Source organism: Schistocerca serialis, chromosome 1, assembly GCF_023864345.2.
Source record: "Schistocerca serialis cubense isolate TAMUIC-IGC-003099 chromosome 1, iqSchSeri2.2, whole genome shotgun sequence".
Classification (NCBI taxonomy): domain Eukaryota; kingdom Metazoa; phylum Arthropoda; class Insecta; order Orthoptera; family Acrididae; genus Schistocerca; species Schistocerca serialis.
Window position 1 is genome coordinate 861,529,855 of NC_064638.1, and position 17,287 is coordinate 861,547,141.

Genomic DNA, 17,287 nt, shown 5'->3' on the forward strand with positions numbered 1-17,287 from the left:
GATCTATGGAATTTGCAAACTATTATAAGTTAACAAAGTTCAGCGATATCCTCTTTATAAGGCCAACATTTACACCATTTCAGTCAGTTTGTGCTCTCAGTAATTCTGTTCATTCTGGTCTTAATCTTCATGTGGTATAGGTTCAGGTTAGCTAATCAGTATTTTAGTTCAGCCTCGGAAACTGTTTGTGTTGCCTCACCATTTGTTTAACTGAAGCTGATGAGATATATGTCAAAATGTGTGTTTTAGGTAATTTGAATAATCTTTGTGGCTATAGTAGTAGTTCCATAATGATTTTTATTTAATTGCATGTGAAGCAACTTTTGATCACTTCATCTGTACTGTGTGCTCTTTTATTTTCTGACATAATTTTTAAGCTCTGCGTATGTCTGTGCTAACTAATTGCTTGTAAACTTTGTTAGAGACTGTAAGAGACCTGGTCACCACTGGTAGGATCTTAAAGACATGATTAAAGATTGGTTGACATACAATTTTGAACTTAAAAAAAAGAAGCTTCTCACTATTAATTTTAACAATAGATCCTATAGCAGCACTTTAAGGTGGCAATCCACAACCAAAGCTTATTTCACAGCAGGTAGGTTTAGTTATGTGACAGACAGCATGCCTGCACAGCAAGAGCCCTATGTCTAAGTCATTTTATCCACTTAAGTTATGTATGTCAGTGTGTGTAAATGGTCAAATGAGTATAAATTTTTTGGTTTTAAATCTTTGCAGCTGTAACCTACCTGAATGATGCGATAATAATACTGACTGCAGAGTTCAAATATTCCTTAGTTATATGTGTATTGATGTTCTTTCTTAAATACATATTAATTTCTTTTTTTAACTCTTAATTTGCAAGAACTCTCAGATCAGATTAATACCCATTATGTAAAGCAGTGTATCTGAAAACATATATTTTTTAAAAATATGTGTTGTATTTTTCTGAACTCTTCAGTATGTAGATAATATTCTTCTTTGGTGTGCAGCTGGATCATAACGTCATCTTGACACAATATTTCAGCAGTCCAACTGGCCGCCATCTTCAGGTGAGAGTGCTGGTACATGATCTCGCCGGAACTGACTTCTCAGCACAAGCGGCATCCCCTATATAAGCCGCAGAAGGCCCACAATGTGTGCACGAGGAGGTGCCGTAACTGCCCTCTAGCACAAGTAAACATACCGCGCCACCATTGCCTGTTTCCACCACAGGCGGCGCAGTATGTTTGTATGATGGTATGACATCCATGCTGTCATTTGACAAGCCATAACATGAGTGAACAGTATAGGTATTGAGAAGCTGTTAGTGAAACTATTTTATGTGAACAGCAGCAGTTACAGTGCTACACTGTGTGAGAATTGCAGACTGAAAGGACTGAGAAGAGACCCGATGTCATTAAATAGTTTAAAGATGATGACAATGAGATTCAAAAATATGGCTAATCTTGGCGTGGCACCTGGAAGAGGAAGATGTCATATCCCAGTGGAAGTTATTGATCAGGGTACTGTTGCTGTAACTGACCATGCAGCACATGGCTTGGTTAGTGCTAGTACTCATGCACTGTCACTAGAATTATCTATCCCATCATCAACAGTACGGAATGTTTTGTGGTCTGTTTCACGCAGGTACCTGCACAAGATCTGGATTGTGCAGCAACTGAAATCTCATGACCTGCAACAACATTCTGAATTTACTCTTTGGTTTCTGATGTGGATCAAAGTTGACGACATGTGGCTGGGCAAAAGTATGTGGAGTAATGAGACACATTTTACACCAAAGGGTGCAGTGAGAACACAGAATTAACAAATTTGCTGCACTGTCAAATCAAGTATAGTGCATGAAGAGCCATTGCACTTGCCACATGTGACCGTGTGGTATGTATTCACTAGTACCTTTATTCTCAATACTTCCTTCTTTGAAGACAATACACCCGGAGGGCCTGTCAGGTATACTGTGACATCTGCACATCATCGAGACCTCCTTATGCAGCATGTAATTCCTGCTTTGGAATAACGCAGCTGAGCAGATATCACTGTTTTCATGCAAGATTAGGCAACACCTCATGTCACTTGCCCAGTGAGAGATCTGCTTAATGCATCTACCACGAACATGTTGTCCTCACAGGTGTTCTAAATACACTCCTGGAAATTGAAATAAGAACACCGTGAATTCATTGTCCCAGGAAGGGGAAACTTTATTGACACATTCCTGGGGTCAGATACATCACATGATCACACTGACAGAACCACAGGCACATAGACACAGGCAACAGAGCATGCACAATGTCGGCACTAGTACAGTGTATATCCACCTTTCGCAGCAATGCAGGCTGCTATTCTCCCATGGAGACGATCGTAGAGATGCTGGATGTAGTCCTGTGGAACGGCTTGCCATGCCATTTCCACCTGGCGCCTCAGTTGGACCAGTGTTCGTGCTGGACGTGCAGACCGCGTGAGACGACGCTTCATCCAGTCCCAAACATGCTCAATGGGGGACAGATCCGGAGATCTTGCTGGCCAGGGTAGTTGACTTACACCTTCTAGAGCACGTTGGGTGGCACGGGATACATGCGGACGTGCATTGTCCTGTTGGAACAGCAAGTTCCCTTGCCTGTCTAGGAATGGTAGAACGATGGGTTCGATGACGGTTTGGATGTACCGTGCACTATTCAGTGTCCCCTTGACGATCACCAGTGGTGTACGGCCAGTGTAGGAGATCGCTCCCCACACCATGATGCCGGGTGTTGGCCCTGTGTGCCTCGGTCGTATGCAGTCCTGATTGTAGCGCTCACCTGCACGGCGCCAAACACGCATACGACCATCATTGGCACCAAGGCAGAAGCGACTCTCATCGCTGAAGACGACACGTCTCCATTTGTCCCTCCATTCACGCCTGTCGCGACACCACTGGAGGCGGGCTGCATGATGTTGGGGCGTGAGCGGAAGACGGCCTAACGGTGTGCGGGACCGTAGCCCAGCTTCATGGAGACGGTTGCGAATGGTCCTCGCCGATACCCCAGGAGCAACAGTGTCCCTAATTTGCTGGGAAGTGGCGGTGCGGTCCCCTATGGCACTGCGTAGGATCCTACGGTCTTGGCGTGCATCCGTGCGTCGCTGCGGTCCGGTCCCAGGTCGACGGGCACGTGCACCTTCCGCCGACCACTGGCGACAACATCGATGTACTGTGGAGACCTCACGCCCCACGTGTTGAGCAATTCGGCGGTACGTCCACCCGGCCTCCCGCATGCCCACTATACGCCCTCGCTCAAAGTCCGTCAACTGCACATACGGTTCACGTCCACGCTGTCGCGGCATGCTACCAGTGTTAAAGACTGCGATGGAGCTCCGTATGCCACGGCAAACTGACTGACACTGACGGCGGCGGTGCACAAATGCTGCGCAGCTAGCGCCATTCGACGGCCAACACCGCGGTTCCTGGTGTGTCCGCTGTGCCGTGCGTGTGATCATTGCTTGTACAGCCCTCTCGCAGTGTCCGGAGCAAGTATGGTGGGTCTGACACACCGGTGTCAATGTGTTCTTTTTTCCATTTCCAGGAGTGTACATGGCCTGCAAGACTGCCTGATCGGAATCCATGTGATTTTTGAGTCTGGTGATATCTAAAAGAATGTCTTTACTGGAGACACATTCAGTCTCTATCCGATCTGTAGGCGCGTATACAGGAACACTTTGCTCAGTTCCCAGCAGAACCGCTATGAGCAACTGTGGATCATTGTTTATAGACACAGCATCTCATCAACATCTCTGGTGCCCATATTGAACAAATTATGTAAGTGGTTGTTAATAATAAAATCAACATTATGTCTTTCTCATTTGTTTGACCTTTTCTGCCCGTGTACAGTTCCTAATTCATTTCACATGGAAACATTTCTGTACTCCTTTTTTGCATTCACAGTGCCAGATTTTCACCTGGTGACCAAAATTAAAACTAATTTTTTTCCAGCATGGATTGGTTCTGCATTAACGCAGTATTCTAATATCTAGCAAGTTTTGCTACCATATGCTAGTTACAGCACATGTTGGACTTCTGTGAGTAGATGTACTTTAATTGTAACTACCTGGTACTTATATCTATTGTACATGAGCAGAAGAAACATTTAGTTTATGGATCTGTACTACTGTCTGCAGAGTTTGAAAGTTAGATGGCCACAGTCAGCTTAGGGACCATTTCATTTGCATCATGGTAGTGGCTTGGACTCATTACAAGACCTATAAACTTTTCTATGTACATAGTTGGTAATTAAGAAAAAAATACACAGAGACACAAACAGAAACAAGCACTGACTGTGTCTGACCAATCCCATTTCATAGGGTCCGTCTGTCAGTCGACTGACTTGGTCCATGTCCTACATCTACATCTATACTCTGCAAACCACCATCCAGCGTATGGCAGAGGGCACATCCAATTGTACCAGTTATTAGGGTGACTTCCCTTTCCATTCGCATACGGAGCGTGGGAAGAATGATTGATTGAATGTTTCTGTGTGTACAGTTATTATTCTAATCTTCTCCTCATGATCCCTATGTGAGCTGTATGTAAGAGATTGTAGTATATTCCTAGAGTCGCCATTTAAAGCCAGTTCTTGAAACTTTGTTAATAGACTTTCTCAGGATAGTACACCTATCTCCAAGAGTCTTCTATTTCAGTTCCTTCAGTATCTCTGCGACACTCTCCCACAGATCAAGCAAACTTGTGACCATTCATGCTGCCCTTCTCTGTATAAGCTTAATATATCCTGTTAGTTCTATTTGGTACAGGTCTCGAACACTTGAGCAATAGTCTAGGATGGTCCCATGAGTGGTTTGTAAGTAATCTCCTTCGTAGGTAGATTGCACTTCCCCCATATTCTACCAATAAACCAAAGTCTACCACTTGCTTTACCCACTACTGAACCTATGTACTCATTCCATTTCATATCCCGGTAAAGTGTTACAGTCAGGTATTTGTATGAGTTGTCCAATTCCAACAGTGACTCATTGATATTATAGTCATCTGATACAACATTTTTTCATTTTGTGAAGTCCACAATTTTACATTTCTGAATATTTAAAGGAAGCTGCCAATCTGTGCACTACTTTGAAATCTTACCAAGATCTGACTGAATATTTATGCAGCTTCTTCTAGATAGTACTGCGTTACAGATAACTGCATCAATTGCTAAGAGCCTGATTTTACTATTAATATTGTCTGCGAGGTCATTAATATACAACATGAATAGCAAGGGTAGCAACACACTTCTCTGGGAGACAGCCGAAGTTACTTCTACATCTGACAATGATTTTCCATCCAAGATGACATACTGTGCTCTCCCTACCAAAAAGTCCTAAATCCAGTCACAAACTTGACTGTGTACCCCATATGATTGTACTTTTCGCAACAAGAATAGGTGTGGTATGGAGTCAAATGCTGTTTGGAAATCAAGAAATACAGCATCTAGCTGACTGCCTTGATCCAAAGCTTTCAGTATGTCACATGAGAAAAGTGATCGATGTTTTCAAAATCCATGCCGGTTGGCAGTGAGGTGGTCATTCTGTTCAAAATACCTCATTATGTTTGAGCTCAGAATATGTTCTAAGATTCTACAACAAATCAATGACAAGGATATTGGACGATAGTTTTGTGGGTCACTTCTACTACCCTTCTTGTAGAAGGGTGTGACCTGTGCTTTTTTCCAACAACTGGGCACAGTTTTTTGTATAAAGTATCTACAATAGATTATAGTCAGAAGAAGGGCTAACTCAGGTGCAAATTCAGTATAGAATCTGACAGCGATTCCAGCGGGTCCTGGAGCTTTGTTCAGTTTTAACACTTTCAACTGTTTCTCAACACCATGACACATATACTTATTTCATTCATTTTTTCAGTGGTACAAGGATTAAATTGAGGCAAGTCTCCTTTGTTAAGGAAATTTGAAAACGGAGTTAATCATTTCAGCTTTTGCTTTGCTACCCTCAGTTTCAGTTCCTGTTTCCTTAAGAAGGGACTTGACACTAGCTTTGGTGCCACTAACAGCCTTTACCTGTGACCAGAATTTCGTCAGGTTTTGTGAGGGATCATTTGACAATATTATGCTGAAGTAGTCACTGAAGACATCGCGTATTGCTCTCTTGACAGCCAAATGCTTTTCGTTCAGTATCTATCCACATATAGCCCTATGCTTTGTTTTACACATATTATGCTGCAGTCTTTGTTTCTCCAGAAGTTTCTTTACACTGATTGTGTATCATGGAGGTTCCCTCCCATTATGAACGGTTTTGCTGGGTACATATCTATCCAGTGCATGGTCAACTAGTCTAGTTCCTCTACATGCTCCTGCCATGAGCTGAAATTTTTGGGTTCCTCATTGAGATATGACGCTATTGACTTTGTATCTAGTTTATGGAACACACAATTCTTTCTGCTTTTTTTACTTGCCCTTTGTACTTTGGTAATCATTGTTGCCATGACCGTGTCATGGTCACTGATACCAGTTTCATTGTGGACATCCTCAAAGAAGTAAGGTGTGTTTGTCGCCATTATATCCAATATATTTCCAACACAAGTAGGGTTCCAAACTATATGTTCTTCATAGTTTTCAGAGAAGGCATTTAGTAATGTTTCACAGAATGTCTTATCATGACCACTACAAACAAAACTGTAACTTTCTCAATTGATAGCTAGATGATTAAAGTCTCCATTGATGATTACAGTATTACCATTTTATGCCCACTCCTGATATTGAGTCGTGCCCAATCTTGTTTGTAGCTTCAACTTCTATCTCAGTGGATTTGAGGTGCTTGTCTACTATGACGAATACACTACCTCCATTTCCCATTAGCCTAACCTTTCGATATACACTAAATTTTCCCCAAAAATCTCACTGCTATCAATTTCAGGTTTCAACCAGCTTTTTGGTACCTAGAGTTATGTGGGCTTCGCTGCTTTTCAGGTGCGCTTCGAAGTCTGGTACTTTGTTGTGAATGCACTGGCAGTTAACCACTGGGATTTTAATACTCTCACCAGTGGGAGGGATTTCTTTTGATCTTTCACTGATACTTCGGGCTTTTCCAACAGATACCGTTATATGGGTTGGATTGGGGGGGGGGGGGGGGGTGTCACCTAATCTGAAAAATCCTCCTTCAGTGCACCCCGCACGCAGTCAACTACCTGAGTAGCAGCCTCTGGTGTATAGTGCACATCAACCCTATGCTGCATATCCAGGAAGTCGCAGCCTAGCTTGTAACATAACCTTCGAAGTCTCTGGTTCAGCCCTACTATGCTCAGAACCAAAGGTCAACGATCTATTCTGGGAACAACTGCAGATTGTGAGCTTCGTTGAGGCTCCATACGCAACGCTGGTCTTCTCAGACTTCTCTGCCAGTCGCTGGAATAACCCAAACATGAGCTCGGGAGCCCAGACGAGAGGCCTCAATTGTGCCATAGTCTGCAGTTTTTTGCACCTTGTTTCCTCTATGGCTGCCGTTCGTGTGCACTGTGCAGTGGTCGCGTACCAATGCCGTTACATGTTTTAGTCGGACTCGTGCAGTCATACAGCGTCGCCTAACTTGTTCGACGAATACCGCTCCAGTGAACTGTCAGCCTCAACGACCATAAAAAATTCAATACAAACACGTTGCGAACATCGATAGTAAAGCAGACGTAGGAAACAATATTGTGAACATTGTTTCCAGATTGTTTCACACCCAGTGTAGATGTGGGTTTAGGTTTGCTGTGCAGACAGATCGTTGCGTTTGGACCGGCATTTATGTGTCGGAGTATTTATTGAAGCACAAAAAATGACGAATACTTGAATTTTAATTTTATTTGATATAATGCGTATAATTTTTAATTTTTTGCAATTTGTGTAGAAAATAAATACCATGGTAAAATATGTAATCTACATTGTTGTTGTCAATGAAAAATCTCTCCCAATCATATCGTGAGTCGATTTCTGTAATCGTAAGTGGGGTCAGAGACAATTCACTCGTTTGTATATGTTGCTATCATCTGTGATTTAAACAGTGAAAGCGTTAGTTTTGGTTCCGAGCTGGAGGCGGTAATGTTGTTGCAGTATGGATTTTGTCAGGTTGAAATTAGGAGACGGATGCTAGGTTCAGTATAGATTTTACGTGTGTAGAACGATGGGAACATAGATTTGTTTAGGCTGGCTGTGTGTTGTGTCAAGATTTACTGTTATGGGCCACGAACATTGTAATAAAAAGAATGCCTGTTTACGCTGGCATTTTTGTAAAATATTTCACCGTCCCCTGTGTATCACATAAACAGTTACTTGTACGTAGTGGAATATTTTGACACATTCTACAAAATGTCTCATCATGGACCTTCATATTCGCCAGCGTACGTACACGACGAGTATGATTTTGAAGATGACAACGACGATGATTTGGACGACGACAGAGAGAATGACGAGCACGATGAAAGCGATGAAGGTAATAATACGATAGCGGATGATTGACAAAACCAGTTGGTAAGGCAGCTGGCTTATACAGGACTTGATTAAAGCTTCTGTGGCAAAGTAAATCTTTTTACTTTTCATAATATTCCAGTGATTTAATTTGTTGTGCAGTGACAGACCGGTAATTCCCGATCAGACTAAAGCTGTCTTAAATTGTAAACGGTATTTAGGTTCGACCTCCGGCGTGAACAACAGTTTTGTAAATTGATTTTATTCTTCTATAAGATTGTCAGAGAGGGTCAGCATTTATCAGTGGATGTTCACGTGTCATGCATTATTAATTTAGGTTCTGAATAACTGACGAAGCTCTTATGAATTTTAGGCATACCGGTATATTAATATAAAACGTCCATGTAGTTAGTTTAGATAGATATTAAGCCTAGGAGTACCATACTGTGGCATTGTATTAAAGTTTATAGAGTAGCTTAAATCGTGATTTATTGTAGAGTGAAATGAACTGCTAAATTCCATGGTTGCTTTGTAGTAGAGCATTAGGCATATGTTACCCAGTCAAGACAAATAATACTGTCACTAGCAGAAGAGTGTCATACGGATTCTTAACTTACAGGTACACCCAACATTTTACATGAAAGCATGTGCCTACTGCCTAGTGTTACAGAACAATTGTAGAAAAATCTTTCTGCCTTTCTTTCTCTCTTCTTATGGTGTGAGGAAGTGGGTGCAGGAAAAGGTGAAGGCTTATACATGTGTTCTGGAAGAGAAACATTGAAATTCCAATCCTTTTCCTTTGAGGGATGACGTTCATGTCGATTTTATTTTTTTATTGCGCATCTGTATAATTTCTTCTCTTTTCGCATTTGCTGTCTGCTTTTATCTCCTATGGAGTGAGGTGGCCGAGAAAACTCGCATTCAAGAAGGGAGTTCAGACTCTTTGTGGCCCTCCTGATGTAGGTTTTTTTGTGGCTTTCCCAAGTTAAGACAAATGTTGGTTGAGTCCTATGAAAAGGACACAACTAATTTATGTTCCTCTCCTTTCTTAAATCTGAGCTCCCGCTCATTCTTTAATGACTTGATTATTGACTGGGTCCTTATCTCTAACCTCCCTACCTCGCTGTTGATAGAACTACCACTCTACATGTTAAAGATGCAATAGAGATTTTACAGTAGGAGATGTAAAATATCAACCAGTTCCCCATATAGGGCCTATTATATAATATTTTTAAATTGTATGTTGTAATTACCTGAAAAGCTTCTTTTTGTGATGGAGGGCAAATATTATAGTACTGTACCAGTGTTGTGCCTTTCTCTACATTCTTCTAACCTTTTTTAATGTTATATGTGCCCAAGTGGCAATAAACAGTCTTGATGAAACTTGGTGGATGTGTAGATAGGGCAAAATAGTGCAATACATATATTTTTGTTTGTGCCCAATTTTATGTGTGGGTCAGTCCATGCAAAATCAACGTATGGGGTGGTTCTTGATGTATCAAATTTTGATAATTTGGTTGTATGAAAAATCACAAATTAAACTTAAAAATTTTTTTTTTGGACCTTTCAATTCTGAGTTATTAGTTTCAAAAACTTCCTAAATTAAGCGCAACGTTAATCACTATATCTCCTTGACTTACAGACCTAAAATTTGTACCATTTTATTCAGATTCTTATAACCTTTGGCAGTTTATGCTAATTTATGATATCCATTACAATGCTACATTTCCCCAAATGAAATTATTTTTTAATTTTTGTAAATTTCAAAATTATATTTTTTGTTTTGGAAAAAAAAAGTTATTCACTCATTATTTGTTAATGTGTGTGCCAAATTCCATGATGGCGCTCCAGCAGGAACATACTAAAATTAATTTCATTTTATGATAAGCGCAGCACCTTGTGCATTAGTTTGCTGGGCCTTTGACTTGTAACTAAGGTGTAATATGTTAAAAATCAAATAACAGTCAAAGAAGTATTTTTTATTTAATGATAATCAGTTTAGTACATTATTACAATCACACGCTTAAAACTTAAATTAACATTCAGCTTTCAAATGTTAAGTGTGGCAATATTTTAACATGCACTGTAACAACACATACTACGAAGAGAGTACAAATAATGTAGTTGATTATGCCATCATTTCACAGACATGTTAATATGATTCAGTATTATTAATTAAACAACAATATTCAGTATTATTAATTAAACAATGATGTAGCTGTTATTTGAGTGCCTTGTAGAGAGATTTTTTACTCATTTTCAACAAGTAGGATGTTATGGTGATCCACTAACCATCTTTTTACAGTCTAACATTAGAGTCAATGGAAGGGTCCTATTTCACCCATTTGGTTTGACCTGTCTTAGCTGTGACATCATTGAGGCGCAGCGTTTTAGAAATAGTTTGTGCTTGCCGAAGGTGTGAACTGGAGCAAGCCATGGCACATTCTAGTGTGTGATGTAGGTTTCTAAATTGTTTGATTGCATTGTTAATAGTTATAAAACTTTTTTTTTTACTATATGTGGATGTTAAAACAAAGTTTACTAGTCATTGGTTAGTTGCTCTTATGGACGACAATATGGCTTATGCAATTAAAGTTCTCCAGTTATATAACAGCTTGGTGGAATGTGTAAAGTGTTTGCAGTGCATGGAAATTATGATGTTGAGCCGAGTTTCTGCATCTCAAACCAGGTACAGTTGTATGTGGCAATGTTTTCAGTGATGGTTATTTTTGTGTGTGTGTGTGTGTGTGTGTGTGTGTGTGTGTGTGTGTGTGTGTATGTGTGTCAATATGTGGGATGGGGAGGGGGGGGGGAGGCAGGGGGAGGTATCTGGTATCGTTACTATCCTTAGAGCTATATCGGTCAAATAAAATGTTAGATTCCAGATTTTTTTCATTTTTAAATTTTTGTTCAATTTATTTGCAAGGATTTCATGTTTATTTTTTGGTATGGTTTTAGAATGGTGACATTGTTACTGTATATTTAGCATGTCACCACCCAAGACCATTTACTTCCTCTCCCTCCCTGCCCTTCCCCCCCTCCCCCCCCCCCAATTAGTTTTTAGCTGAACTGAAATATGGTTGCCGTATATGTATCATCTTGATGGTGTCACAGGTCAAAGCATTGGCAAAATTGGACACTTGCTTAATTTTATGTATTGCACTTTCCTTTGAAATAATATAGGCCTAACCTATTTCCCCCCAAGCAGTAATGACATCCTTGATGTAATGGCACGCTCTTGCGCAACTCTACATCTGATAGTTTATATGTTGTTCCAGTGGCGGTTGAGGAATTTAATTTGCAAAGTACGAAGTTTTTTTTATTACAGCCAATTTATCTGATCTTCTAAGTTGTGAAAAAGAAAGATTTGGTCCACAGTGATGTGTAAATAAAAGGTTTACTTCTCCTTATTCATCACTGTACAGCACAGAAGGCATCAACCACGATTGCTTCAGGTTCTGGAAATCGGGGTGTTTGAAACACATCGGGGAAATTTGGGGGGGCGGGGGGAGGAGGAGACACTGGAAAAAATCTCGTTCTTGTCTTATCTGTAATGGATCGGGCCTGCCGATCTCAAGCTGTTAGGTTCCCACTAATGTGTAGGCCCTGCCTGTCAGATCTAGTCTTACCGATCTGCCCACAGGCCGGGTCTGTTTGTGTGTGGTGTAACACAGCAGATTTTCGTGGTTTATCAGTGGACCCAGGATTGTGGTGCTCTTCAGCATGCCAGAGGCCGTGGACGGTAGGTTTCAGAAATTCAGACTCTCTCACCCCAAGTATGTTGTACAATGTGGTGTTTTATAGACATTTTATTTGTTCTAGTACATTTTGGCACTTCAAAAGTAGCCTTGTTAACATATTGGAAAGTATGGAGAAGAAAATTGTGTCACTGGCAGTTTGAACACTATATATTAGTATATTTCTCAAAAGAAAAATCACAAAATACCTGTAAAATAATAGATACACCACAGTGGATAATAACAGACAATAACGAACATAGTAGAGCCAATATTTTATTGGCGGCCACCTACAGTGGTTGTTTACACAATTCTTCCTTGCCTTATACACTTCTTTTAAGAGGCCTACATCTTTCTGAGGTTATTCCTGAGATCAGTGAAGGTATTTTAAATCTGTCGTGTGACTCCAAGGAAATGCGTATCTCTGTCACCAAATGTGTGTTGGTTTTATTGAAATGAAATGACATCAGTGGTTTTCATGAAATACATGTACCATTTGGCATGCTTTCTCCATCTAAAAACAGTTCATTACAAAAGATGTTGGTGTTAGTACTTATGATTTTTTTCTCACATTGGGAAACGCCACCTGCTTGCAAGTTTTTTTATATATATTACCTGACTTCTGCTATTGTTCCGTGTTTCATAGCTGCAAAGACATATTGTCAACGTACCTCTTAACTTACCCTTGAGTTTTCAAAATTTGTCAGGGAAAAATGCTAAAACTTGTCTGGAAATCAGGGAATTTCACTTGAGGCAACCCTGTCCACTGTTTGTCATAGGCACAAACAAGTCCTGTAATCTGTTCAAAAGGACGCTGCATATGGGCCCAATTGAATGTTGTGAACATAAAAATCCTTAAAAGCCAGAAACAGTTTTTGCTTTACCTTTAGGTTTGCCCAGAGGAGTAAATGCATGATACTTCTGTGCCCCTGTGACTGCTACAGCTTTATAATAACTGTAACTTCTTGCCAAGCTCGATTTTTATGCTGCATGTTCATCATTTGTCATGTAGAAGTGACTGATGACATATATGCTTTACCCCTCTAAAACAATTCAAATTAAGTAAATATTTGCTCATGTTGTGCTCCCACAATTGATTAATATGGGTGTTAAGAAAACCAGTTTGACTGTTATTGTGTGTGCATATATCAAGTCACTATTTTCATTCTATAGGAACACTCTCAGGTGACAGAGTGGCACAAACGCGCCACTGTCATGATTTAAAATGCCTAGTTTACCAATAAAACATTGAACCTCTCATGTTGGAATAAGTACAAACTTCACTTAGTAGCTGGTGTATTTCAACATGTGCCTTTCAACATTTTATTGGATGATTTCTGCCACCTCATCCCTTGAGCTCATATGCCTAAAGAGCTACACATGCACAAAGCCCCTGGTGTGCTTTGCTAATTTGGTCTCAACAATTCATTTATAATGAATTGAATTACTTTCAAAAGAAGTAAATGTGTACACACACACACACACACACACACACACACACACACACACACACACACACAGTTGTATAAATATGTACAACAACTAATGCAACTTTTGGTACGCACTTTAACAAGTAGTGTACAACTAATATATATTTTTTCAAAACAAAAAATTTCTATTTCGAAATTTTCAGAATTGAAAAGAAATTGTTTGGGAAAATTTAGCATTTTTATGAATTTGGTTAAGCAAATCATATTTTCAGGGTCTGTAATGAACTGAGTGAAATGGTATAAATTTCAAGTCTGTACCGCAAATACTTTCCAAGATATGAGCATTTGAGATTTCAAACCATGGCAAAAATCACTCCATTTCTAGATCTTTAAAAAGTGATAATTCAAAAACAATATGTAAAAAAAAATTTTAGTATTGGCTTTTGTCTTATTTTCATATGTAGAAAATATTAAAAGATTCTGAATCAGGGTTCATTTTTCTTTTTTTATTATTGATTGATTTCACATGGAATGACAGTTTTAAGGGGTAAAAGTCACCAAAAAGTAGTTCGGCATTTCGGGTTTAGAGGGAATATTTTTGAAATGATATATGAAAAATGTTTTTCATATAAAAGGTGATATGTAATTAAGGCTCCTGAAAACTGTAATCAGTTTTTGTAACAATTTGAAATTTTGCAAAATTTCATTCCGCCATTAATTAATTTTTGAACATATAAACTTTTGTTATGAAAATAAATTAAATTAGCTTTCAGGCCACATACATTCCTGTGTAATAAAGCTGGATCCTGAAATACCATTTTTGGAAAATAAGCTTTACACAATGTGCTGTCTGAGCATTTTCAACAAACCTAATTAAAATATCTAAACATTCATTACTATTCTAATTATTTATTTTACTTATATTTCTTTTATGTTTTGAACTGTCATTTTACATTTTAAATTCATGGCTTTTATTGTTTTTTACACGTGATTTTTGTTTACTGAAAATAATAATTGATTGTTATGATAGAAAATAATTGCAATGATGATAACCTATAAGGAATGCCTAAAAAAATGATTTTTTTACACTGTGCAAGTAAAAGGAATGAAATTTCGTCACATAATGTAGGCCTACACGATGGAGAAGACAACATAAAATGGAATTCAGCAGGATTTCAAATTGTCGTGGGTGATCCTCTAAATACCATGATTTGTGTCGTCGTATTTCAGTGCTTTGATAAGCCTTGGCAAAGAGAATTGATTATGTACTAATGACTGCACCGTGATTATAGTTTCTCAAATAGAAATTGATATCATCATCGGATCTAAAAGTCTTCTCACAAAGTTCTTCTAAACACTGAAAGTTGTATACATCCAAGGCTCCACCTGTGCTGTCGAATCCCATATGATCACCAGATGAACAAGTTCCTTGTCCTGTGGTACGATGCTCTAAATAGTTCTTTCACATTGAGCATCGCAAGAATGTAACAATAATACGGATATTGCTCCATCACTGAGAAAGAAAGCATCTTCCAAATAGTTTTTGACATGGTCAAGCGTTTCCCAAATATTGATATTTTCACCAGGACATAGCCTCCCAGGGGGCTCACCACTCTTTAGCAGGTTTGTGCTTGGCTACCACAGGGCCCCAGCCTTTGCAGCGTTGCAGCATTTTTTCCTTCTGTGCTGCATGTCTATCTTCTTGCTATTCTTTTTCCCCTTCCTTGGGAAACATATCGGTATTATTGGGGATGTCCTGCATTCTGTTGCTCACTTTTCCTTTCTTTGTTTCCCTTCTCCTCTCGTTCCTCCGCTTTGGCGTTTCAGAATACTCTTTCTTTCTACTTCCTCCTTGTGCGCTCCTGAAGGCCGGCCCACGTGTCTCACGCATAACAGGTGACTGGGTAACATGTAATTCTCAGCCCCAGGTAGACAGGTAGGGTTAGCACATACCCCCTGGTACAGGCCAGGCCCAGCGAGGGGTGATTGCCTGAGCTGTAGCCTTCCCAAATTGCTGATTGGTCCCTCTGTCAGGTGTTCGGGAGATGTGAACTATCACCTAATGTGTGTGTGCCCCCTAGGGCCCCCAGTTGGAAGGAGTGTGCCATCAGAGACACTGGCAATCATGGGGATTTTCTCGCGATGAGTCAATCATCTTCCCACTCAATGTCTACAAAACACAAACGTAATGAGGCTAATGATTTAAAGCCCCTTCCCACTGCGCCATGGTTCCTCGTGGTGTCACGTACTGAAGACAGTCAGTCCTTTGCCATGGGAAATCCGTTTATTATTCAGAAAGGTGTTCATGCAATTGCTGGCCCTGTGAAAGCCTGCTCTCATTTATGGAATGGCACTTTGCTTTTGGAGACCTCTTCTGATTCTTAAGCATGACTGCTGCTTGCTGCCTCGCTTCTCCATGGTTACCCTGTTTGTGTCGAGCCCCATAGACCTTAGAATTCTCCACGTGGTGTTATTTACACCAGGCTTCTCGGTGGTCTAATCTTATGTCTCTGATCAGGGTGTCATAGCTGTCCATCGTGTAATTAAAAAAAGATTGATTCCTCCTCAGTGCTCACCCGCACTCTCTTTCTCACCTTTGATAGAGTGGTGCTTCCGTCCAAGCTCAAAGCAGGCTTTGAAATTATAATATTCCAGCTGTACATTCCGAACCCAATGCGCTGTTAAAAGTGTAATTATTTCAACCACACTAGAACGCCTTGTCGACACCCAGCCAAATGTGTCACTTATGGTAGGGATGTGCACGAGGGCGATTGTCCACCTCCTCCTCCCCACTGTGTCGACTGCAATGGCGGCCCTGCAGCCTTCTCTCGAGATTGTCCCGTGTATCTTGATGAGTGGGCAGTCCAAGAGAGTCGGGTAAAGGAAAAAGTGCCGTACCCGGTAGCTAGCAAGTTACTGGCTAATCACAAACCCTGTTTTCTTCAGTCTGGCACCTATAGTTATGTTCTTGTTATCTGTCACTCCATGAAGGACTTGGCCACGCAGACATGCGACCTCAAGTTCAGCTCTGAGGTTGTGAAATCACCCAGTGTCAAGGTAACATCGCCATCCCCCTATACAGCTGTGCAACAATTTGTCAAACTCTCGCCTCAGGGGCGCAGCCACCAGCTACACAACCAATAGGCTGGAAAGGACAGGAGTAGGTCTCCTGTGAAGACTTCCTCCATCCCTCCAGCCAAACACCATCCAAGTCTTCCTCTAACTGGAAGGGCTCAAAGAAGTCTACCAAAGGCAAATGGTCTTCTCCTTCGCCAACTCGAAGATCCTCTTAGGTGGTGTCACCACGTGGTACCTTAGCCCGGCCGGCCTCAATCTCGCCGGTGCACACCACCAACTGTTTTTCAGCATTGGACTCCACAGACAGACCGCACAAGCACACCAATGCTTCTGTGGACCCCTTGGAGCAGGGTCCTCCTGCTTCTGTGCCCTGTAGCAGTCACTCTACACCAGCTGTCAGTCAGTGGCCGCCGAGTTGACATCCCTACATCTCTTTCCTCATCATGACTGTCTTCCAATGAAACATTCACGGCCTTTGGTCCCACAAAGGGGATTTACAGCTGCTTCGCCAACTCGAAGATCCTCTTAGGTGGTGTCACCACGTGGTACCTTAGCCCGGCCGGCCTCAATCTTGCCGGTCTGACGGAGGAGATAGAGAAGATCCAAAGAAGAGCGGCGC

The 17,287-nt window shown here is 40.7% G+C and overlaps 1 protein-coding gene across 3 annotated transcripts in view; it reads left to right on the forward strand.

Annotated features, from left to right (window-relative positions):
- The first annotated feature begins 8,001 nt into the window (after positions 1 to 8,001).
- The window catches only part of LOC126485505 (sin3 histone deacetylase corepressor complex component SDS3), a 118,401-nt gene continuing 109,115 nt past the window's right edge, over positions 8,002 to 17,287 (forward strand). For all 3 annotated transcript variants that reach the window (XR_007587996.1, XM_050108880.1, XM_050108881.1), the window contains exon 1: positions 8,002 to 8,448. Coding sequence is in view for 2 of the 3 variants with exons in the window: in XM_050108880.1 (XP_049964837.1) it covers positions 8,325 to 8,448 (124 nt within the window). In the remaining variant the exon portion in view is untranslated. The remainder of the gene's footprint in view (positions 8,449 to 17,287) is intronic.